The 26,278-nt window shown below is 40.5% G+C and overlaps 1 protein-coding gene across 1 annotated transcript; it reads left to right on the forward strand.

The window, feature by feature from the left end:
• The first annotated feature begins 1,955 nt into the window (after positions 1–1,955).
• npdc1b (neural proliferation, differentiation and control, 1b) lies at positions 1,956–19,842 on the forward strand. Its single transcript, XM_030791765.1, has 9 exons — positions 1,956–1,986; positions 13,130–13,276; positions 17,436–17,528; positions 17,688–17,909; positions 18,296–18,362; positions 18,663–18,744; positions 18,842–18,918; positions 19,363–19,462; positions 19,765–19,842. Exons 1-9 carry the CDS (start codon positions 1,956–1,958, stop codon positions 19,840–19,842), a joined length of 897 nt encoding a protein of 298 aa, XP_030647625.1.
• The last annotated feature ends 6,436 nt before the right edge of the window (positions 19,843–26,278 follow it).

A 26,278-nucleotide genomic window follows, 5' to 3' on the forward strand; every position in this document is an offset into this window, starting at 1 on the left:
CTCAGCGTGGGGTTATAATTGAGTGAACATGACTGTAACCTGCAGGAAAATCGCCTTGATTTGGTATGTTAGTTTCGTTCTGTTAGATTTGCTTTCCATCATGAGCATGCCTGACATTTTTAGGGTCATAGTTCATGGACGCTCCTGTTGCCTTTTGTCTGTACGTCCCTCACTTTGGTTTGACTTATTCTGAGAAGCAGAGATTACATTCATTAGGTTAAAGATATGCTATTTTAATCTGGGTTTTTTTTTTTCCGTTTTTGTTAGTTTGTTTGGGGTTTTTTTTGTGGAGATGTTTTCAAACACGTTCCCTGAGAGGACTGTACACTCATAGGTCAAAGCATAAAACGTATTCAGAACAAGGAGCATTAGGTCACAGGTCAAAGGTCAGACAGCTTTGAATGGACAGTAGTCACACGCATGGAGCGGTATTGGTAAAAAAGAAAGCATTTTTGAAAGGATAAAGAGTATCTGAGGGTTCTAAGGATATGTGATGAACTGGATGGATGGATGGAAGGATGGACAAAAAAAGGTTTTGTGGTTGTAAATGAATGAAGGAAAAGAACTGAAATGGCAGAGACAGACAGACAGACAGACAGAAAGGGTCACATACAATGTCTTTATGGTGACCTTAAATGAAGTGACCTTAATGGGTTTATATCAGGGGTTTATATGTATTTCAAATTGAAATGACAATCAATCAAAATGACTGATGTGCAACTATTTGATTTTTTTTTATGTATATATATACACATATATGTAATTTGACTTAAGCATAGGCAACGATGATCTAAACAGGACAAAGGCAATTTCAGGTAATTAATCATCAATTGATTTGACACTACTTTTAGCTTTAGTTTTATCACCACCGCATAGTTAAGACGTCATTGAACCTTTTATTTATTGTCTGTTGCACTTAGTCATATCTCTTTGTCCCTGATGATTTTCAAGTAAGAGTGTAATGCTTTTTTTAATTAATTGTAATACGGACTATAATTAATAAATCATCCCGATTCTACGTGATAACGTTTGATTGAATTCATGTTTATTCGTAGAGAATATTTTGAAATGTTTCGATGCAACAAGTCTGGAAAAGTGGTAGAAGATAACGATTGGCACTGTTTTTACAGTCTGGGTCATTCAAAATTCTCCGCGAGAGGGCAGTCTACACCATTTTATGTCTATATGCCAATACCTTAAGAAGAAGAAGCGGTACTACGTTATTAAAATAATTTTTTTTTGGATGGATGTGACCTAGTTTTACAGCTAAAACGTTAACTGTTGGGCTGTGGCCGTTATAGTGTAATGAAAACAGACTGGAATTATAAGTAACAAAAACGGAAGAAAATGTGACCAGTTTAGTTAAGATTACTATATTCACCGTAAATAATAAATAAAAGGGAAACATTTTCCAGTTCTACCAACTAACAATAAGGTCGGGCTTTTACTAGTAAATATTTGGTTGCGCTTGTTAAAAAATCTATATATTTGGCTGCTTTCTCACAACAGCTGTGCTCACTCAGCCCTTGAGTAACAAGTGCATTTGCAGTGGTGGCAATGCGAAAAGAACAGCAAACGAACGTCATGACGACACCACATTACGTATGCTGCCGACAGCTCAGCGCTTAAGTGGTGTCCGATGAAGGTATCCTCGGCGTCGTTCGTGCACCACCGCCCCCATCACTAGGATGTAGATGCTTACAGATCTTAATCAGCGCGCCAATACAACGTACCGTTCCTGCAATTCGGTTGTCGAGGTTGACAAAGAGCTGAGACAATAAGGTTTTCCATTGCGTTTTTTCTCTCTCTCTGAGGAGGGGAACTGGGGAATGAGAAACCCCGGATCCCCGCGAGTACTTCACTGTTCGTAAGGAGCTCTTCCCAGGATGCGATCACCGACTAGAGGGTTCGAGAGCCGACCGTGGGCCTCGCTTTTAACCGAGGTTGTTGTAATTATGACCCTCGCCGTAAGTGCTACATTGGCAGGTAAGTGTGTCGGTTACTCCTGAAAAAAATATTTGGAGTCGTTACTTTGTACCTTTGGGCTGCGTTTCACTGCGGGATGTGGCTGATTATAGGCTATGCAACCTAATCTAATCTACTCTGTGATGCAGTTTCAAAACAACCTCTCCCGTTTGTTTAGATGACAAATTGTATGCAAAATCGTTTAGTCTCGACTGTTCTGATTTTGACACACCTGAAGTCTTAACGTCGACAGTGTTCATGATATTTCTCATGCGTAACCGATTTCAAAACAGAAAACAGATGTTACGTATTATCGTCTTTTATCTTTCTCCAGCTAAGCGCTTGTGAAGAATGCGCCGTGTATATAGTGTAAAACAGGACGACTCGACAGTAATCTAGAAATTATTATTATTGTTATTATTATTATTATTATTATTATTAATTGACAGTATTATAAGAAGATGCACTGTGCACCTTGGTATCATATGCCGTACTGCTCTAACAATCAATCAATCATTCAATCAGTAAATCAATCAGTCAATAAAGTTCATATTGACTGAACATACTAACATTCAACCGGATATTGTTAGTAAAGATGGTGTAACTATTATACTTTTAAATACTTCCTAATACTTATTGTCCGATATTACTAAATTCCAGTAATTCCATTTACGGTCTGCCTTTGTTGAGGGAAGTCAGTATACTGGATTCAGTGACACGACACTTGAAGGGGGCATTGCGGCGGGTAACGCAGCGGTGAATTGGAGATAAGTGGTGTGTACGTGCGCTTAGACTGAGGTTGGCTCTATCGCGGGAGGAAAACCAGATTATGCGTGACGTATGCGAGAAAACCCCCAGTTCCAAACGCCAAGCAGTAAAACATCAGAGTGGGAGATGTGGGCAGGACACACTGGCCAGTTCACTTGCGTGACACTTGGATAGTCAACCCAGGGTGGTTAAGTTTTACTGATAATAGTCATAATACAAAATGACAATGTTGTGACTTTCTGCATAATAAAGTGACATTTTATCAAGTACAGAGGTAGCCTACGCACACACACACACACAGACACACACAGAGGGAGAAATATGTGTACTTGTCACTGGAACATCTGTTGTCACAGACACACACACACACACGGACACATATACATTATCCTGGCAGAACTGTGTAATGGAAACATGGACTCAGTAAAGGAGGTTAAGGCTCCAGAGCCAACACTGACACGTTTTCCGTGTCACTCTAATGGACGTTCCAGACACAGCACTGGGCTAAAAATAAGAACAATGCGCATGCCAAACGGTTTGGTCACTTAGGAATGTCGATACATTCCCATAAACCCTTTAAATGGACAAACACACACACACACACACACATATATATATATACATATAAACACCTCAGCAGGACTTCAGTGAGGAGAATAAATAGACAAATGAATAAATAAACGAATTAATAAATTTTTTTTTTTAATAATGACATTGGTCACATGAAACGAAGCTCTAATACGCATTAAAAAAAAAAACCCGTATTTTGAGGGTATCAAAAATGGTGCTGAGACAAGATGCCAGCTGACAGTCTGTATTTAATCATGTCGAGTAGGTCCGTCAACAGCAAATAACGCCCCAGCAAATCCAACAGAGTTGAATTTAAGCGCAACACTCGACTTTGAATCCAAAAATGCCGTGAGGGAATAGTCAAACAGATGAATCGTAGGATTTCGTTAAATATGCTAAAACTTCAGTGTCATTTTACTTATTCCCCTCTACATCTTTGATAGGTCTTGTTTTAATCTCTTATGAGTTCTTTTCCACTCGGTGGGGTGACAGCTTAAAGGGACTACTGTGTGTTTTATCACTGTTATGGCTATAACTGGAGTTTTATACTGTCAAGTGAGGAAGTGAATCCAGGTACTGGACCTTGAAGTCTGTCTGTCCGAACCAGGAAATGTGACACCAAACTCGAGGGAGACTGAATTCACATAGAGATGGTTAGAGAGTTTGTGGATTTTAAACTATAGGTTTTGGGTTCTGCAATAAAAAAAAAAAAGCTTTTCTGAATGTTATGGTGTTGTCATTAACATGTCATAACACCGCTGCACTGGTCTTGGTGACAAACATGCTGAACTGGTCACTGACACAAATTTAGACACTGAAACTGGTTAGTGAGACTTCCAGTTGTGAAACACGCAGGTGTTAAAAATACATGTTGCACTTCAAGCGTCTGCCACTGTTCAGACCTGAAGACTTGATTACCGGATTCAGTGTCAAATCCATTGGGACAAACCCAGATTAAACCCCGCGTAATGTGAATGAGGAGAAATGGAACGTAATCACTCGATTCAGATTCAGATTCAGATTCAGAATATTTAGATACTCCATTCTCAGTGAGTAGATCCTGCCTGAGTCTGTGTGAATTTAGCATATGAGAGAGAGAGAGAGAGAGAGAGAATAGCATGCCATTTCTGTCAGCAGTGGTGGTATAAACTATCAGTGCCTCTGTGTTCACAGTGTTGAAAAGCTGTGATGTTGAAAACGAGGTTATTTGTGGTGTGAAAGCTTATCTTTTGTTGGCACTAGAGAAACAGTGTTGATTATAACACTTTTTTTTTTTTTTTTTAGAAAAGGACTTGAAGCAAAAGTTGCATAACCGCAAGGAAAGGGTATAGATTGTTTCATAATGAACAAGGTAAAGAGGATGTTGTATCAGAGGTGCTGCCTTAGGTATAATAAACTCATTTCACCAACTGAGCTGAGATCAGTTACAGTCGATTATGATTAGGATGAAATTTAGGGAGAAACTTGGGAAAGGCTGATCGTGAAGGAGATCATAGATATTTTACAGGACCTTAAGCAAGTTCCCCTGGGCCGTGAAGGGCTCAGATCATTCACGGGTTGTCTGATAAGAGAGTCAAATGCAACACAAATAACCAGCTGATTTTCTCCACGTACCAACAGAAAACGAATCAAATCCGTGCAGAGAAAGAGTGTACAGATAAAATCCTCAGAAGTCAAAGTCCTGCTGAGTTTTATCCTAACAAACTCAGGAGAAGCTATTTTTTTGTTTGGTTTTTTTAGTTTTTTTTAACCTTTTTACCATGGCAACAGGTGTGAGCCCTCCTCAGCCAATCAGAGACCTCAGCGTTTGTTTAATATGAAAACGAGCAGGGCTTGGCCCCCTCCATCCCCCCAGGACTGGACGTGTACAATACTGCTGTAGAGTTCTGAGTGGTGTAGTTATCTAAACTGGCCTTGAGGCTTTTTCACTGACGAAAACACATCAAAGGTGATAACCAGTACATCTCGCGATGTGTTATGAAGGAACGGCAGTCGAGAGTTTCCACCACTTGTCAGGGCCGATAAAATCTGAATGGGTGCAGTATCTAACCCCTTTGTCATTTAATCAACAGAAATCCAAACGTTAAGTCTTTGGTTCCAAAATCCTGTCTGGTTTGAGGATTGGGGCCATCACTAGAGTACTGAGCTTGGTGCTCAGAGAGATTAAATGAAGTAGATGTTTCTGATGGGTTTTTTTGGGTGGGGTGGGCGGGGCGGGGTGGGGTGGGGGGGGGGGGGGGGGGGGAGGGGGAGAGGGGGGTTAATTCTGCTGAAGTTGCCTTAGCGTTCTCATCCAATGACAGCTGGTTGATGTTGAGCCAGTAGTGTTGGACGGCTCCTCTCTCAGCTTTTCCGTCCCGTTCGCCTGCTAAGTCTCTTTCTTCGCACGTTCTGTCTTTCCTGCTCGCTCAGATCTTGTCCATCATTTTCCTTCTGTCTTCTTTTTTTTTTTTTTCTCTCAGCCTGTCTGTCAGTCTCTCTCTCTCTCGCTCGCTGTTTCGTTTATTTCTCCATGTTATTCTTCCTTTTATCCGTATAGTTGTTTGCATATTTCTCTCTCTCTCTCTGTCTGTTTCACTGAGTGGTCTTCAGTGGTTGTGTAGTTCTTTAATGTTCCTCATCAGGAGCCCTGTGCCCTCTTCCACTGCCCCCTTGCGTGCCTGTTAAAACCATGTTTCTGCAGCACGTGCTCTCCTCTGCTGCAATGTGTGTGTGTGTGTGTGTGTGTGTTACAGAGAAATCCTCATGTGCGCACTGAGTTAAGGTTTAAGCTCTCGTGAGAGAGGATGAGAGATGTTTTCTTTGAAAGTGTGATTTGACAGTAATCTGTAGCCATGGCGTCCTCCCTCTGTCGGCGCATCTGTCCGTCTTCACCTGTCTGTCTGCCTGTCTCTCTGCCTGTCTGCCCGGGTCATTTCATTTCTCTCCGTTGTCGCTATTTCCCTTAAAACAAAACCGTCTCACCACATCTTGAAGGCCTTACTCAAGCGGCATACACAGAACACACAGACTTTTTTTTTTTTTTTTTTTTTGCTAGTTTTAGTGCTTTACATGAGCAAACACATACAAATTCACACAGAGAAACCGTCAATATCCTGTATGGTGTTTGTGTTATGTGATATCTCCGCAAAAAAACCCCCCGATCTTTTGTTCCCATTTAACAGTGCAGAGACCTTGGCTCGAGCTATTTGCGAATGAAACAGAATGGAGAGTGGACTGGAGTGTACGTCAGCCCTGTATGGTCTTTTGTTTATGAAGTTCACGTATTGTGAAGCTGGTTATCTGGCAGCGTTGTGTTGACACGAGAGAAAAACGACGAGGAGACGGCATACTTATTAAAAGTGGAAAAGAAAAGGTTATAGCTGTCACTCTTCAGCCATTAAATGCAAATCAATCATTTGAGTGCACTTCAGAATCACAGTCCCTGTCTGTCTCCCTGTCTCTCTCTCTCTCTCTGTCACTCTCACTATCTCTCTGTCTCTCTTCACATTACGCAAGCTGTCACTTGAATGCTCTTTCAATACAAAAAAAAAAAAGAATTTTATTTTTTTCTCCCCCAGTTTTTTCATAAGCTTCATGAAAAAGCACTCAGTCTATATTTGTCACGTCTGTTTGTTCCATTGTTGTTTTGTGGGGGTTTTTTTTTCTTTTTTTCTCTCTGTCTCTCTTTTTTTTTTCCAAGGCAGACCTGGCCAGATACTAATTATGTCTAAAGTGTTCTGGGAGTTTTGACTGTGCCATTACTGGATTTGTGCTTTTCTCTGACAATCTATAATTTTGTTTACATTAAGGAGTAATGATGTTTGCTAATTAATGGACAGCTCCTCTTCTTCACTGTTACAGAATCTAAGACTTATACATACAGCATTCTAAGGTTATTTCCAAAAATGCACTTATTTATTAATTTTTAAAATTTTTTTTTTACATTTTAATTATTTCTTTCTTTCTTTTTTTTCATACCCAGAGCTATTCATAATATGTTCCCTGTTGTATCCCAACTATAATGTTATAATGTTAGCTGTAATGGCAGTACTTTATCATGCTTTTACCCTTTGCTATTCTCCCGCTGTCCTCCTAAACCCACTTCATTTCCTTCTTTGAACAAGTCGCAAAGACAAGGTCCCCCAGCCTTGTGAACTCTCTTAATGTCACAGTCAATTTAAAAATGGAAATCATATTTTGTGCTCTGATTCAAAGCAGCTGCACCTGCTAATACAATTTGCACTTCAACTCAGGTGTATCGAGGACGGCTTTTTGTAATCCCTATCAACGCTAAACCAGAGCTAGACTGTTCTATAATAGTTTTCACTGAATGGGCCCAAGGACTAGATTTTTGAATGAACATCGCAAAAGTATGTGACGTGGATTAAAGGAGAGGTTTCTATTCTCATGCTACATTTACGGAGGATATGAATTCTTTAAAGAAAAAAAAATCATATAACCGCATCATGGACTTGCATTGACCTGAAAAAAACTCTGTCTCCTAATCTGAACCGTGCTCACGTTATTCACACCGTTCCTATGGACTCTTACACAATGCCGTTTGCCTTGCTTCTCAAATGTCAGGTTTTTCATACAGACCTGCTAATTAAGGACGAAAATTGCAGATTCGGAGTCAAAAGAACTTTTTTTCTCGTCATAGTTAAGCAAGAAGGGACACAAAGAAACCGATGACCTTCCTGACGAATGCTGTCTCCGAATTTCTGTTGTTTTAATCACATTTGTAATTCCTGTGCTTTTGATTCGCAAGAGTGGAGTCACCAATCAACCAATGTAAATAATGGTGCGTGCGAACGGATCGACTGGAAAACAAACGTTCGACTGTCGTAATTAGTTTGTTTTGTTACAGATAATGTACGTTTATCAGAAGACATTATGATTTCATTAAATATCCATTACACTTCCAGATGACGTGTCGTGACCAATTTGAATTCCGTGGTAATTTAAAAACTAGTCTCGCCCCTCTAACAGCTGTCCTGAATATTAAGACAAATGTTCCTCTTCATTACGGCGCAGGCTCGCAATTATTAAACATCGAACTCTTTAATCTAAGCCCGCGAAGCTAAAATGGGGTGGGTTTTCATGTTTTATCCTGGAGAATATTGAAGTTTGCTATTTTCGGCCCTCTGAACCATAATTAAATTTTCCCTTTATATCTTCCTTGACAGTTGAACGTACCTGCTACATTTCCTGTTTCTGCGCTGGGGATTTTTTTCTAATAGATATACAGTGAGTCTCATAGGGCCTAGAGATTAATAAGAAATTCCACAACCTTAAAATGTTTGTATGCATTTTCCCCATATGTTTTACTAGGAATGACACAATTGGGATGTCAGCCATCTTAAAACTGAAATCAAAGTGAAGATATATCTTATGTTTTTAAATTTGGTTACATCATGGTAATTGAACAGAGATAGGAGAAATATGTGACTATTGAAGACCGACATTTTTTGTTTATTTATTTTGTGCTTGTCTTGTAAGCTCATGTGATCTAAGATGTGTGCTGATTTGGTTTTCTTTGCGTATTTATAAGCCAGAGACTCTCTCTCTCTCCCTCTCCCTCTCTCTCTCTTTCTCTCTCTCTCTCTCCCTCTCTCTCTCTCTCTGTCTCTCTCTCCCTCTCTCTCTCTCTCTCTCTCTCTCTCTCTCCCTTTCTCCCTCTCCCTTTCTTTCTCTCAGTCACTGATGAATGGCTTGCCTCCTATAATATACAAAATGACTGTTTTCACTGATTTATGTGTGACACATTCTCTGGAGGAAAAGAGAAGTTTGTTAAGGACAGAAGGAGCTCTCACCGTGAGGACATGACTAACAGTGACTAACAGAGTAGATTTAAGACTGTGGGAGTTAATGAAGGTACAGTAATATCACTGAGTTAGTCCATTTAGATAATACAGGGAATGCTCAGCTCTTGTAGTCTTATGCTGTGGGGTAAAATGTTTGATCAGCTAACAGGCATTTCCATGCAGAGAATGCTTTCATTGAAAGATGACCTGAAAGACAGGAATAATGTTAGAGAGAGAGAGAGAGAAGGAACCCTGTGCCCTTTCCCTTCTCTCTTGTCTTCATTCAGGGATGAAAAAAATGTTTCTTGGCAACAGGTATTTCAGGAGAATGCACGATCGTTTGCAGAGGTAGTCAGGTAGCAGCACATGACTGAACAGTAGATGAGAGAGCGAGAGAGAGAAAAAAAAAAGGATTCACGGGTCATCTCAGTTCACGGTCTTGTTCGTCTCTCGCTCTTTTACAGAGCTGCCTGTTCTCAAGCAAATGACGCTTCTCGGCCTCTCTCTCAAAATGTCACGAGATGGGCTGATTAACATTACAATGAGAGAAACTGAAATGGGAGATCGGAACACCCAAGGACGTTTGTTTGTTCCCATACTCAGACATGCGCCAGTGTTCCAGCCGTCGGACCTCGAGTCAGAACACAGGACCAGTCAGAACACAGGGAAGGGTCGCTCAGTTCAAACGTGCAATAGACAGCAATGGACAACCTCAGAGAAACTGCCTAACTTGCTCAACTTAGGGTACATCTAAAAATATAGATATATTAGGGTAGAATGTGGCTCCAGTTTATTCTAAAGTCAGTGTACACCGCTTTGTTTTATTTACTTATTGGTTATTTTGTTCATTTATTTTACGTTGTCTTATATTATCTTTTGATCTAGCCCCAATCTTGATACGCAAGCATCCAGTGTGCGGTTGTGCATGTGACGGTAGTATTACTATTCACTAAATCCTTGCTAAAATAATGGAACTAATGTGATATCTCGGTTTACCGGGAGGGGGGAAAAAAAGAAGAAGCAGAAGTCAGACGAGGCTTCCAGAAATGTTTTCTTCCTTTCTTGGCAGAGCTCCAGCGCTTCTGTGTTAGTGCAGAGTGGCGGCTAAGAAGACAGGGTGACCTTGACTCACACCTGAGACCCAGCCAACTGCACCCAGGAGGGCTCTGTGGACAGAGTTGGCTAGCCGTTAGTTAGCAGGCTTAGCATAACTTGTTGTGGTCACGTGGCTTGGTTTTGGTGGGTTGGTTTACTGTTAGTCAGCAGGCTTAGCATAACTTGTCCTGGTTACTGTATATGGCCTGGTTTTGCTGGCTTGAGCTAGTTAGCTCATCTGGTTTAAGGACAGATGGTCCTGAAGCAGGCGAGGATGCTAACAGCTAGCAGCCACATTCTTTGCTGAAGTAACATGGGTTTCCGCCGCGAGATTTTTCCTGTTTGTGGAGAACGATCTGCTTCTTGTCACCTCCTACAGAGTGGCCTGCCTTTACAACAGGATGTTAGATAGGGGGTTAGCTGATTTACAGTGCATGACTTACCTACCATACAGTTAAATAGGTCTCTGGAACCAAATGTGCAAATGTACCCCCCACCCCCTCTGTTTATCTTTTTCTTTTTCTTTTTTTTTATCATTATGATAGCTGTATGAATTTACCTCAGCTGAGATATGGTCTCACATAAAGCATCTGACGCAAAAGACTGCGGTGACATAGCACCATATTTCCTGTTAGAGTATAATAAAAAGGAGATGCTATTTTATTTGTGTGTGTGTGTGTGTGTGTAATGGGGAATGACTGCATGTAGTAATGAGCTCAAGTCATATGTCTGCTAACTGTGAGTCTAGTGGACCTTAATGCTCTTCCTTCAGGAGTTCATCTGTTAAAACCATTAGAGCAACCAAATGAGTGTTAGGATTGGGCTGCTGTGACACACAGCGATGCCACACACCATTTCATATTCTCGGCTGGATGGAGGTAAAGGTTTATTCAGAGGCTTCAGAATGTAGAAGTCTTTGAACAGATCAGGTCTCAAAGCAAAACAGTTGTCATTCTCAGTATTAAGCTGTTAGAAATCTAAATTTTACAGCATAATGAATTTCAGCCTGAAAGCCTAGTGGTTCTGGTAATGGAAATCAATAAGCCAGTCTCAAGACTGCCAGAAGTGATACAGCAGTTAAGCTGTGAGTTCTTCTGGAAAGATCTTAGACATATGCAGCACTAACAAGACATATGTCAAAACAGATGTATAGAAGCTTACGGGCAATTCCCAACCAAAGTCAGATATTTGTATCACATTAAAAAAAAAGAGAGAGAGACCATGAAAAATACCAATACATGTTTATTTATTTGTGTATTAATTTAGTTTTCTCTCCTTTTGTCTCTTTGTGTTTCTTGTCCAAGGGACAGTGCTCTTTCTCCATTGAGCAACTGTACTGTCAGTGACTCACACCTGATGATGTCACACAGTCTCAGTTGCCATGGCAGTTGTTATGGCAACTAGAGCCAAGGCCCCGGCAACTGAGAAGTTCAAATGTGGCAGTCAACGGGTTAATATCCATAGCCTTACAAAGCTACCCCCCCCCCCTTTTGTTTGTTTCATGCAACCTGCAGAAGCCTGTTTGTGCAGAAATGCAGCCAATGCCCTTAGCAACGAGTTGGCTCGTGCTATTAAGAAATTATTACTTGGCTGTTAACTTGCGTTGTTACAAAGGAAATAAGCATTTCTATGATTGTCAGCTTATATGTCAGCAGCTTAGCGTCTGCTCAGATTGTAAAGCCTTGTCAATTCTAAGACGCGTTTCAGCACTGTTGTGAGCATTGGTATCCATCTGACAAAAAGCGTTAGAAGCAAACTTCTCTCTTATCTCAATCGCCACCTGCTGCTAATAACCCATTTCTCTCCTCTGAGAGAAACAGCGTCAGCTGTGTTGACACCTTACCGCCCACTGTCATTTTACAGAACGCACAGGCTGCCGTGACCCATGCGACCAAAACAAGGCTGGGATGCGCTCCAATGGCCTTCTTCTTCAGTGTCACACAAAAAAAAAAAAAAAAAAATCTCAGTTGTGAAGCTCTGACCTTCGACAACACAAAAATAACTTTCCAGCTGACATATGAAAAATTACCCAGAGTTTCGCTGACCATGGATGGAGGACAAGACAAGGATGTTTGAATTTTTTTATGCAGTTGTGAATCTGATTTCACACTAAATAATTCAGAATCCACTTCAAATTCAGTGTCAAACCATAAACAAAGACTACTCGGCCAAGTTTTTTGTTTTTTTTTTCTCTTGAGTACAACAAAAACAGTCTGTATATCTGCAGGGCATATTCTGTGTTTTTGGGCATTTTTTGTTTTATCATAGAACCTGATCTTGTAAGTTTTCACTAACTAAAGCAGGGGAACTGAAACCGAACTAACTTGCGACCGTCGATCGAAAGGGCAGGTCTGCTGAAGCGAACCGTATTTATTTGCACGGCCTTTACGTAGCTTAAGTATCATCATCTTCATCGTTTTCCTCCATTTTGACGTCTGCTCACAAAATGGCCATGACATGAATCGGCCTTCTGGACTTTTCTATTTTAAGACACTCCGTGTCCCCAGTGACTCACATGACAATGTGACAGAGGGTTTTTTATAGTTGACTTTATTGGTTATTTTTCATAGCCTTTAGTGATTTTAACGAACGTGCCGTTTATGCTCTACTAGAGGGGAACAGCACAAAATGGCTGTTGAGCATTTGTATCCTTTGTAAAAAATAACCGAATCAACTTTTCTTTTTTTTTTTGCAGAGTACTTTTTCATATTTTGACTGTGTTTTTAGTACTGCTTCATTTTGTCTTCTTGAAGGTCCGTTTTTGGATTATTATTCTGCTTTGATCACTAGGGCATAACTTGCTTCAACATTCTTTTTTTTTTTGATTATTTCAGACAGTAATTCAGGTCTTAATTCCAGAGAGACTGGGATAGCACCAGAGTAGTTGCAGCAAATGATTGACAGCTGAAAGCACCACTCATGTGGCTGTTTGTGCTCTGTTTCAGCAGTGGGACAGTGTCCACGTAGTTTGGACTGTGCCCGAGAGGGACGTCACTTCTGCCAGCCTGGCTCCTCCCACTGTGGTCCCTGTCTGTCCCCTCTCGTGGAGAACAAGAGGGGAAAGTGTGTGGTTCGAAGACGCTCCCACATCAGTAAGTATCGTTTATGTAAAACCACAGCTTGGTGATAATACCACAATATGCCTTTTGCCGCTTTCTGACATAAGATGAATAACCTCAATTCAGTTTTTGTAATAGCCACCCGAAAACTGTTGTCAGTTAAATGGAACAACTGAATTGTAGTCTTCATGAGATCCATAAAGCCTTGTAGATTTATATTGAAAAGAGAAATAGTTCTGTGGTTATGTTGTGTTATGATTTTTAGGCTACAGTGCCCTCTCCTTATTTCAGATTGATGATGTGTACGTCGTGTCTATGTTGAACAAAGGGACTTGAAAGAGCTTCTGATGCTAATTGAGTCTACCCAGCAGTGCCCAGTGTGTCTGTCTGTGATGAGTGCTAATGAACCAACACGTTCTGTCGTCATTCTGGGACTCAGAGCAGCATCTGAAAAAAAAACAAAAAACGCTTTGATTGAAATCGGATTTAACTGAAATTGGCTTCAATGTTTAATACAAGCTTGAGCAATCCTAAAGATTGGAGGTCAGTACGAAGGAGAGGATGGTGATGTCATAATAGTTACCTTGGAACTGTTTAGAACATTTAGAATGTTTCTCTTTGCTGAAATGGATTGTTTTTGGCTCCCAGGTCAGTGTTGTGTTCTTTCAGAATCTTATATTGTTCTTTTCATGAACTCCTGTGCTCCAAGAATGTGGAGTGCTACCACAATGCTGGACAAAAACATTTTGTAACAGATCAGATCCGGGTTCCTCAAATCTGGTCCTGGTGGTCCTGTGTCCTGCTGGGTTTTTTGTCCTTACCTTACAAATGGAGGGTGTTTTTTTGGCCCTCAGCCCATTAGAGATCACACTATTTGGTGTTTGTAGAATCCAGCATGTCTCCTGGAAATGCAGAATCAGATCTGAGGAATTCTGGATCAGGTTCCTGAATGTCTTTAGAAAAAGAGTTTCCTTGAATTGCTTCATAAGACACTAGAGACAAAATGGGTGTGGTCTTCCAAATCATTATCATCGTCATCACTGTCTTAGTCATATAAGTCATATTTAAGGCCATCTCAGCCGACACAATAGCCAGTAATATGCTTTCAAATCAATGTTATTGCTTTTGTATGAACATTGTATTCAGCTCTGTATCCTGTATTCAACAGCTGATACTTAATTATGCTGGTCCTTAAATTACGCTTCATTTTAGTCATTGCACTTTGAGACTTTTGTCTGGTTAACAGCTATTTAGTCTCATGGGGTCTGCCGTTCTAATGGTGGTTTTGTGTTTTAATAGCAGCAGTCCTATAAAGTGTAATTTAGTCTGGCAATTGCGGCTCTTGATGGCTTTGGATGACGATCATGAGAAGCAAAGCACAGAGATCATTATCGCTGATCGGCCTGGGATCTGTCTTTCACATTGGTTGTTTGAGCTGATTGGTACCAGGCCTGGACGCCGTTTGAGAAATGACTAATTTCTAGGCGCGTCTTCTCCTACTCTTGCATGTACATCACAGACCACTCGAACTTGTGTATTTTCTTTCTTTCTTTCTTTCTTTCTTTCTTTCTTTCTTTCTTTCTGTCTTTCTTTCTTTCTTTCTTTCTTTCCTTGCTGTTTCATTCCTTATGTTCTTCCTCTCTTTTTTCTTTCTCCACATCATCGTTTTTTTTTTCTCCTCCTCCCTCTCTCTGCGTGCTCCCTCAGTCTTCTCCTTCGCTCGCTGACACCTCCTCTCCCTCCTCCCCCACTCTCCTCACCTCCCCTCTCTCTCTCTCTCTCTTTTTCTCTTTCTCTCTGTCTCCCTCTCTCCCACACTGCTATGCAACAGGAGCGCAGAAATAATAAAATAATGGTCTCAGTGCGGCTCTGCAGTGGATAGAACTGAAGAATGAGTCATTTGGAAGGAACCAGAACACGATGCCTTGTCTCCTTTGAACGCTTGTGATTTGTTGTTATCATTGCTAACTGTCAACAAAATTCTCTATCCCGTTTCTCAAATATTCCAACAGACTTTTTTTTTTTTTTTTTTTAATCTTCTCGAGAAGGTTTTCATAGCACAATTCCTCTTGTTCACGCTTAGGAAAACCCATTCTTGCTATATCACCATGAATAATAGACCAATTATTTCTCCAGTGTAGACAGACTGTTGAAGGCAAAGCCAGAAATGTTGACCTAGAATGAATACAAATCAACAAACAGTGTATAAATGCTCCCACAAAACCTTTTCACTCTCTCTGTTGTTCCCTCCTGTCTACATGCTTAGTCGCATGTTTATCCAATGCTTATTTCTTCTTATTGTTCTATTGGTTTCTTTGATGAACACACATAAGTTAAGAGTATTTAAAATTGTTAGTGGCTTCAAACAGTTAAATCATCACATAATTTATGGTGTTGCACGGCAGTCAGAGGATCCTGTTTGATAATTTGTTCCGTTTATCTGAAGGTTTAAGAATGCCCCTAGTCATTCCTGAATGCCATTTATTTATTTATTCATTTATTTATTTAACTCCCCCTTTTTCATGCTGTTTTTTTCCACTTGGCTTCCCTTCCTCAGTTGCCGTGGTGATAGTTTTCATTCATGAATTGGAGGAGGCAGAGGAGCTGTGACTCCTCCCCCCTGCCTGCATGCCCTAACACCCACATACGCAGAGCAGTACCCCGTGACAGACAGGCTGACCTGTCCACCCACACACACTGCAGTAACTGCATGCATGTGCACACACGCACACACACACACACACACACACACACACACACGAACACACTCTCATGCATACAAACACACATGCTCACAGAGCCAGAGTGATGTAACATACAGACACAGCAAATTGGCAAAGTGCATAGTTGCACAGAGGTTTACACAGGCAATGTGATATATTGTTGCAATGTAAGTGTGAGCATTTGTTCAGCTGTACGTTACACCCATGTGCACCAACAAGCAAGATAATAAACAAGCATCTTATAACTAAAGGAAGTGAGATTTACAGCAAAAGAGCAGAGGAATAATACACACACTCTCTCAGACACACACACACACACACACACATACACATTCTCTTTCTCTCTCTCTCTCTCTCTCTCTCTCTCACACACACACACACACACACACACACACACACACAAACCACTGCCAAAATCAACATGCAATCAGTCATGCACAATCACTCATATACTTTAAATGTACTCTTGACACACAGAAGAGTATTAAATCACTGAACATGGTTAAAGAAAAAAAAAACATTTTCAAATACAAATACACTGCTAAACATCTCCCTGTACTCACCTTTCAATAATACACATTCACTCTACAGCATCTGTTGACTCACTTTTACAAACTGGCATACATGCACAAACACAAACACCTGAATATATATTTCACTTAGCTTGTTGCCAGTATCATTAATTCAACAATATTTTAAGGAGATCCTATAAACTGATTCCTCTTCCCTGTCTTATAATATGAGTTGGTACGCAAACAGAAACCATTTTTCTTTGCTTTTTCTCCTCATGTGTTCTCTAATGCTTACTCATCCACATCGATACTGCAAAAGAGCTTTATCTAGATTTTTTTTTTTTTTACATCGTGCGGCCATGAGTAAGCGCCAAGGTTTAGAGTCATCAATAAGTCAGTGACAGAGAATGCACAATCTACTCTAGCTAAATTTATGACAAAGAAACACTATGCTACATCATAAGAAGCCAAGGGTTTGGGTTGGGTTTTTGGGGGGGGGGGGGGGGGGGGGGGGGGGGGGGGGGGGGGTTGGGTTGGAGTTGGAGAAACCTGCTGGTAATGGCTTTTTTCATGGCCATTTTCTACTTTTGTCTGTTCAAAACCTGTCATGGTGTTTCGTATTAGTGCATTAGAAATATACTGCCAACAGACATTGTATCAACTCGTCAGCAGTTTTGAAATGTAGAATGTGCAATGGGTAGAGCACTTCTCAGATTGCATGCTAAATCAATGCATGTTCAATCTGTCACTATATTTCTCTCTCTCTTTCTTTCGCCCTCTACTGGAATATCTCACGACCCAACAGATAATTTGCAGAGGGCGCAATTAGAATAATGAGCGTTTTGATTGCCTTGGTCCCAGAGAGAAAATATAGCAACACCTCTAAGCACTGAAAACATTGTGGACAATACAAGATGTTCTAATGAAAGCCTTTCATGTTCTCTCTTTGTCTTGCAGACAAGGCGACTTCCTTTCCAGAGCTAGATGAGGAGATAGACTTCCTGTCCTCCATCATCACCAAACATAAGGAATCAGAGGTCAAACACTCAGGTAAAATAGAAAAGCTGGATCCTCCCCTCTCCCGTCTAACAGCCCCTACATCAAATGTGTCATAACAAATATTCAGTTATGATAATAAAAAATAATTATCAGAAAAGAAAAAAAAATGATTCTCTCTCTCTTTCTCTCTCTCTCCTTCTGTTTGTTCAGAATCTCCCTCTCAGGTTGCCCCCAAGGCTAAGGAGGGATTTTCTCAGCAGAGAACTTATGCCCAGACAGGACCCACCCTCATACAAGTGACTACAGGACAGCCTACAACAGGCATCCCAACTACATCACCTCCAACAGCTGTTCCTACAGCTGTACACATCTCAGACGTACAGAGTGAGGCCGTGATCATCCCCTATCCGTCTGATGATCATTCGTTCCTTAGTATGTATATCACACATGCATTACACAGCGTCCTAATTTTGTTTCATTTTTATGAACAAATCATTAATAAGCTGAATGACTAGAATGCGGTAAAAAAAAACAACTTTAGGCATCTGAACAGTGTGTCTTTGTGACAGATAGGTTTAGAATGAAAACAGGTAATCTGTCTTTGAAATCTTGTACCCTCATCAGCTATAATTACAAGTGAGGTTCAACAAGGACTGATTCTGGGGTCACTAATGTTCTGCATTTATTGAAGGTTTTAGCCAAGTTATACAAAATAATAGCCACCTTGTCATTATCCTTTCTTTCAGACTTCTATGAGTTGTGACCTCTCTCATTCCTTATTACTCTTCTCTGATATTATCTGTCTTTTCTCTCTGTAGTTATGACTGGCGTATTTTTCATTATGGCATCAGTGGCCTTGGTCTTTGCTGGAATCTGTTGGGTCAGGTAGGACATCTGACAGTGTTTTTCCTTTAAAATATGCGCCCTCGCTTGTATTATAATCACACAATATCGTCCAAACTGCTTCCTTTCCTACCTATTGATTTTCATTAGCGGAAATTTCCAAAAAAAAAGCCTGTTCATTTGATAGTACCAAATGAATCACTTGAATCACCGGAACTTATTAATTAAAGGGAAAGCAACCTCACGTTAGCTGGCAGATATTCCAGTTATATAATAGGGACTGCATTGATTTTGTAACAGCGGGGAAACTAACAGCAGGAATTGTTCTACCGATTGTTTCAGGTTGCAGAAAGGAATGCGTCTAACGCAGAAAGTAGATTACCCCGCCTTTGGGGCGATAGGACCCCACTCGTACGCCGCTTCGGTGAGTGCGCCACCTGTCGCGACAACGCTGTACTGGAATAATGCTTAACTCACTCTGACCATTTGCTCATACTGTCTCTTCTTCTTTTGACTTCCAGTCTGGAGATAAGAAACTGGCTCAGAGTGCTCAAATGTACCACTATCAGCATCAGAAACAGCAGATGTTGTCGCTAAGGTGAATAATATATGCGGTAAACCACTGTTAACACTGATCTAGCAATCAACAAGGCAGGTATTCCTGAATGACTATGCTAGCAGCGCTATTTACCGTTGATTTGTTTCGGTGAGAAATTTTCCATTTTGCTTGCTGTGTTGGGAGAGCAGAGGCCATAAATTGGCCACAGTTGAAGAACTATCATTGGAAATCCTGTTTTCCATGCTATACTTTTCAAACTTGAAGTAAAAAGATAGGCTTTGGAGAGCTTGTAAACCAAGTCTATGTATAGTCTATTTTTGTGTGTAACCTGCCTTTTTTGCAGTTAGTCCTGAACCATCCACGGATCTTAACATTAACTCTTTGTTCAAATCCCTTTGGCTTGCAATATCGTCATACTGTTTTGTTCACATAAACTTGTTCTTTTGTCAGCGTGTGTTGCTAACAGCGTCTGTACTTCTGCAGACACAGGGATGAACCGAAGATTCCTGAATCAGGCACCACCTCAGATGAGGAAAACGAAGATGGAGACTTCACTGTGTATGAGTGTCCTGGACTGGCTCCTGTGAGTAGCAGTAGTAGTAATTATCTCCCAAACTATACAACTTCAGTCAGTCAGTATGTTTGTGCAATACTCAAGCTAGCACTGCTAACATGGGATACTCTACATTTAGTAATGACAAGGTCTCTCTCTCTCTCTCTCTCTCTCTCTCTCTCACTCTTTGCTCTTTCTGAAGTGTGTGTGTGTCTGTGGGTGTGTGATACCACCTGCAGATAGAATCACTTGTTAGGCATTCACAGGGATTATAATCGTGAACTGGTATCAGATAGCCAACTATTTAAACATTTTCTTGTCTCTCTTTGCAGACTGGAGAAATGGAGGTGAAGAATCCTCTGTTTGATGATTCTGGCCTACATCTGCATCTTCAGAAGAGCTACAACTAACTCTGAACTTTGGGGCACAATCACATAGAAAAACACTGCGCAAATGTTACAGTATCAAAACACACATTCTCTCTCTCTCTTTTTCTCTCTCTCTCTCCGTCACACGCACACAAACACACACACACACACACACACACAAACAGACGTAACAAGTTATCTTTCTGTGCTGCCAATTGTTCCGTTTATCTCCTCTGGATGTTGTGAGCATGCTGATGGAAGAAAAGATGGACAGAACAGGAAGAGGGAAGAAGAAAAGAGGAGAGCAAGAGGAGAAATTGCCTGTTAAGGACATTTATGGGCAGCTGAAGCAGTGTTGGAGAATTCATCAGTTTCCGTTTTGATACAGATTTTTGCTCTTTCCTCTCACTTTACACATTTCTCATATCCCCCCCCCTCTCTCTCTCTTTCTCCATAATGGTCTTATTTCCTCAGCTATTATTTTCTATCTGTCTTTCTCTCTCTCTCTGTCTCTCTCTCCCTGTCTCTCTCTATTTCTCTCCAGATGTTGTTTGTCAACTGAAACACTATGTCATGCTGATTTGTAACACAGACACTAAGAAATAGCAGGAGTAACTTATTGAACTCCCCAGCCTTCAATATCTCTCTCTCTCTCTCTCTCTCTCTCTCTCCCTCTCTCTCTCCACACACACACGTGCACACACACACACACACACACACACTTGTGCATGCTGGCTTGTTTGCTCTTTAATCATGTGACCAATCCCTGTCTCTCAGTACCCTTCAGATATCATACAGTATGGGAGAAGATGGGTGAGAGTGGAAAATTCTAGCAAAGATGCACAGGTTGGCTGGCTTTACCACACATCTGACTGACAACACCACTACACATCACTTATGTCTTCTTCATCTTTCTCTTCTTTTTCTTCCTCTTCTTCTGCTTCTTCAGAATCATCTTTTTTTAAGAAAAAAAAAAAAAGCTTCACGCTGATAGCATGTGGAGAGAAACAGGTCTCCCATGTTTCTGATCCTTTTGTTTTGTGCTCCTTGTACTGAGGGACAACAAAACAACAGCAAAAATATTTTGAGCCTTTATCACCCAGGCGTTTTTAAACGAAAAACACCATCACACATGCACGACCCAATAAAGCTTGAATATTCAGTACTGTGTCAGTTCTAATGACACCACCTTTTGGGCTTAGTATCGATAATCAGGTCGGTTTTCTCTCGTTTTTTTCTCCCTTGCCTTGCTCTGTAGAATATTGTGAATACTGTGCAATGAAAACTTTGGTTCATTTTTAGAAGTATTTGAGGCTTAAACATATCAAAACCAACCAATAGGAGATATGGTCATGAAGTCTATTAGAGAGACATAAAAAGGGTAATGTCATATACGCGCAATGGACTGTCCACATAGAATACATATGATCTACGTATTGCTTGGCTGCGGTAAATATCTGATCTCCATTTTGGGTTTTTTGTTTTGTTTTGTTTTGTTTTTTCCTTTTTACCAAAGTAGAGTTTGGTGATGGTATTTTTAAGAGACCGTTTGTGATTTTAATATTTTCATAAATGTGCACAGACAGTAATCCAAAATTATATTATGTAGCCTTTGTACAGTCTGTATGGTTCTTCTCTATGCATGACTAAATGCTGTGGTATGAAAAAAAATGGAATTTAATATGCATTCGTGGTTCACACAAATCGCTAACGGAAATCATGTGACATAATAAGTATTTTGAACTATGTGCTGAGTAAATTTTAAGTAACTCGGCGAGAGAGCAAAAACAGATTTTCGGGGGGTGGGGTAGGGAGGACTGTAAATAGGAACAGAAATAGCACGTCTCCAGGATTTGTGATTTATTGTGAATACTCACCAATTACAGTGTGCGAAGGAAGCAACAATTCACTGGTCTGGTGTATTTGTACGAAACACTTTTTTTTTTTTGTCCTACGACATAAGTGAATTTATATTTGAAAAGACATTTAGTTTTAAGAGCTCTCCCACAGCTGCTGTTACTCAGGAAAACTGCCAAAAGTCACAAAAGGTTTCTCCCGCTCTGCCGTGGCTGTCGTCTCAGAAAAAGCCAGCGTCACCGTCTTTGACTTGCAACCTCGGGCGTGCACCGTCTGAGGCCTTAACAAAGTTTAACGCTCCGCCTATCAGTACCAATAACCGTAAAATCGGGAGAAAAGAGAAAATTCAATTTTTGCTCCTTGTCCAAATTTGAAGTCAGGTGTACTGACTTTTCTCCTCCTTTTCTCCTGGGTTAGTTCAAGTTTTCGAACAGTTAAAAGCTAGATGCTGTACCAATGTGGATGGTGCCTTTCAGTCACAATCCGCACGCAAAACTACATGAGTATGAAGACCTTTTGTCGACACCTCCCAAAAGAATCATAGCAGCCCATGTAGTGACTCCTTGAGCGCTCTCTCTAGCTTATTTAACTCTATACTGGATGGCCCAATACGCCAGTTCTATCCTGGGCGGTTTTCAACAGTGTGGAATCATAAACATTTGGCTAACAGTATCAGTAGGAGAGACACGTTTTGTCAAAAGCAAATTGTAGAGTCTAACATGTCCGTGTTTGTCAGTCATCTCCGTGGAAAAGAGAGGAGTAAACTATTGCACTGTTCAGCTTTTCAGTCACAAACCCTTTACCAGATCCCATTAGCATTTATATACCGGAGTATTTGGGATAAATATGTTAAAATGGTTTTATTTAAGGTTTCTTTGATTGTTTTCCCTTTTTTTTAAACAGAGAATGAATATTTTTGTGGATATCCAACGTTGCTGACTGACGTAAATAACGATGTGTTTGTCCACAGAATGTTCCTACGCCTTTGTGTTCCTTTAGGTCAGTCCTACCTTAAGTTTTAAAAGATGAATTCGTTTGCCTGCCTTTGTATCACATTCCTCATACAGAGTCGTGGGGAGCAGTTGCCGGTGCATCTCTCACTAACACGGGCAATAACTTATTTTAAACACACTCCCGTAGACACACCCTTCTGTTTTCGGAGCATAGCTTCCACGGTAACCATGGAAAGAGCGGAGGGCGGAGGCGGAGGGGGGTATAATTGCAAATATATAGAGGGTCAGATAACATGAATTTGGTCTTAAGTGCATTATATTGTCATAAATTCTTTCTGTAAATAAATGAAATGGAGCCTTAAGGATAAAATAAAAAACTAACGCTCCCAAGAAGAGAGAATGTACCTCTAAATTCTAACGACACCCTCTCCCAACAACTGTAGTCTGCCTGATCAGTAACACGCTGGAGCGTTGGAGTAGTGTTCTCTAGGGTTCAAGCGAATGTTACTTAGGCTACGTCCACACTAAGCCGGGTAAAACTTAAAACGCATCATTATTTCTCCGTTTAGCCCCCCGTCAACACTAAAACGGCGTTTCCGCCACCGAAAACGATACTTTTCGAAAACGCTTTCTGAGGTGCATAAATTTGAAAACGCCGGTTTCGCATTGTAATGTGACTAGGAAAACGGATAGTTTCAGAAACGATGACGTACATTGGTGGCGTGCAGCTAATGCTGTTTTGTGAGCGTTTCAGCGTCTTGGTGTGTACGTAGAGCATTAGGAAAACGGTGCGAAAACGGTAGTGAGGACGGAGAGCGTTCTTACATAAAATCTGCGTTTTCAGATTTACCTGTCTTAGTGTGGACGTAGCTTTAGATACCTTGAAGTACTGTACGCAAAGAGTAACTTACTATATCTGTCCGTCTGGAATAATCGGAGTTCTTTTTCAACTACCAAGATTATTTGACATACATGCATGTAAAGATGGAGTGCAATTTAAAGACAAATGAATAAATAAATATTTATATGACCTCTAATCAATAAAATTGTGTTGAGTCATGCTTTATTTTATTTATTTATTTATTTATTTATTTATTTATTTACTTACTTATTTATTTTAAATAAACTCATGGTGCTTCATGCAGTTCTCGTTTCATGGTGCCCGACACGCAGTCGTGAGGGAGACTGAGGGAAGACAGAGTAAGTGCTCCCTCTCCTGTTTCTTTGACGTTGCGGAACGCAGTCGTCCATTTAAATGCGGTGTTTGATGTGTCCACTAGATGGCTCAAAGAGACCATTAAAATTGACGCAGGAAATTTTTAGAGCCTGGTTATTGGACAACATAGAGATTATGCGGCCGAATTTTAATCCTTTTAATAGATTTTATAGGAGCACGATACAAAGGCTTATTTGTATTGTCTTCCACTGACTCGTTCCTTTGCATTATGATTGACTGCTGTCTCTGAAAGGGACTAAAGAATAAAGTACAGTTCTGGTAAAGACTGTCGTATTGAATATAGTAAATGGACAGCTCTGTTGACTGACTCCATGTTGGGCTTCTTTAACAAGTAATGTAAGGAATGTAATAATTAGTAAACGTGCTACTCTCTACAAAAACAGCTTTTTTTCTTTTCTTTTTTTTTTACATCTTTCAGTACATTTTTCTGGAATAGCATGTAATCTCTAATAAGAATGAATGATGTAGAAATGAACGAAATATTATGAGCACCTGTGTGCCCCCTCATTTCTTTCAGAGACACTTTTAGTTCTTATAAATCTGCTGGGGGAAAAAATGACCCAGTCATAACGCAGCTCCGACCGATGTAGAGAATGAGAAATGTCAATCAGAAGCAAAGATGGTTTACAATGGTGAGAAAAGAAAGAAACATCACACGAGGGTATGGAAACTGGGAGGTTTTGACACCTTGGTTTGGAACCTTGTCATACATCTTCTCAGCTGAGGTTTACACCCATGCCAAGGCAAAGAGAAATATCACTCCGCTCCGATTGATGTGTCAGAGGTGATGTGTTTTTGTACTGTGGTTCACTTTTTTTTTTTTTTTTAAGTGTAATCAGTTTAAAAAATGAACCAGTAAACTACAACACCTGTTACATTTAGTTGAAGTCTGGAACATAAGCAAAAGCAAGGGCACCTGCTATCCCTAGGGTGTAATTTCAATGTGGAAGAATTTCTGTCGTTAAACGTTGTGTCTTTAAATGTTTTTCTCACATAATTTTCATGCCAAGTCATTTGAATTGTGACTTTGTTGTAACAAAGCTTTTTTTTTTTTCTCCTCCACATATGAAGCTGTGCTGTAATTTGAAAACATTTGAAATAATTGTCTGTTGGTACTTTATACCTCAGTATACGTGGCTAGTCAGAGCTGGTTTTCGCTGCCGCATGCATGTGTTGAAGACCGTGTGATTGACTAAAATAAATTCCTCTTATTGCTGCTGGAGTGTGTGGTTGTATATGTGTGGGTGTGTTGATATGTGGGTGTGGCAACACATGGTTTACAATGCCCATTAAGGTTCCTATTCTGTGTGTGTGTGTGTGTGTGTGTGGTGTAAGCTGTGAGAGAAAGGACTGTTACTCACCTGAGCTCACAGCAACCATTTCTGTTCTCCATTTCACACTGTCATGAACAGCAAAGATAATATGAGCAGTTTTGCTGTGTCACAGATGACTCATCACAATCGAACACATTGCTTGATTAACAGAAAAGTGAAGATTGCAATGTAGATGACCAAATAACGATGTATATTTTAGGAATTGGACGTTTAGTACATCGTACTATAAATGAAAGTTTTACCATAAATATCAAGAGTTTCAGAGACAGTGTGTTAGTTTAAAGTGTAGTTACTGCTGCGATCCTTCGATGGATGAGCACCTGCTGCGATGCACAGAAGTGACACACAAGCTGTAAACAAGCTTGTCGGGCTAAAAATATTTTATTCAAAATATGTGAGTTACTGACTATTGCATCGCTCCCATCTTAGCCTGTGTCCTCTCATGATCAAGGTTAATGGTTATGCTAGCATGGCTATGGTCACAGCATTGGCTTTAGCAACTGCAACTTTTATGTCACTTATAAAAGGCAAATTTTTTTTACGATTTTTATGTGCCCATTGTTGATTGGCAAGTTCCACCTTTCAGCCTTTCAGTGACGGAATGACTTGAGCTTGATTGGGCCTTTATATCCAACATTTGGACCGGATTGACACGGACTCTCATACGCTGTTCGTGCCTGAGTTGTTGGTCAACGCTGGCACAATGCGGTTTCCCTTCACAAACACAGCACGAACACAGGAGAAATGGTGGAAAATGGTCTGGCTGCACTATTCACGTTGTATCAAACGCGGATCATCTCACCAACCCAGAGCCTCTAGGCCAAAGCCTTAGAATGTGTACGTGTGCTTTTGCGTCGCTTATGGAGGAAAACAGAGGTGCGCGTACCACACATCGGTAACACGTGAGGATGCTTCGCTGAGAGGATTCGAAGCTGCGAGTAGGTTTCAGGTCCAGTTTTGCGTGCAATGGGTGTAAACCTTGTTGTCTGAGTTTGAATTAAAGTACACCCAAAAAATGTTATTGAAAACCTAAGTGTCGCACGCCCTGTTCTTGCTGCCAGCTTGCCGCTGAGGTTTAGGTTTGAGTCAAAGCTCGT

This window comes from Chanos chanos, chromosome 14, assembly GCF_902362185.1.
Source record: "Chanos chanos chromosome 14, fChaCha1.1, whole genome shotgun sequence".
Lineage (NCBI taxonomy): Eukaryota > Metazoa > Chordata > Actinopteri > Gonorynchiformes > Chanidae > Chanos > Chanos chanos.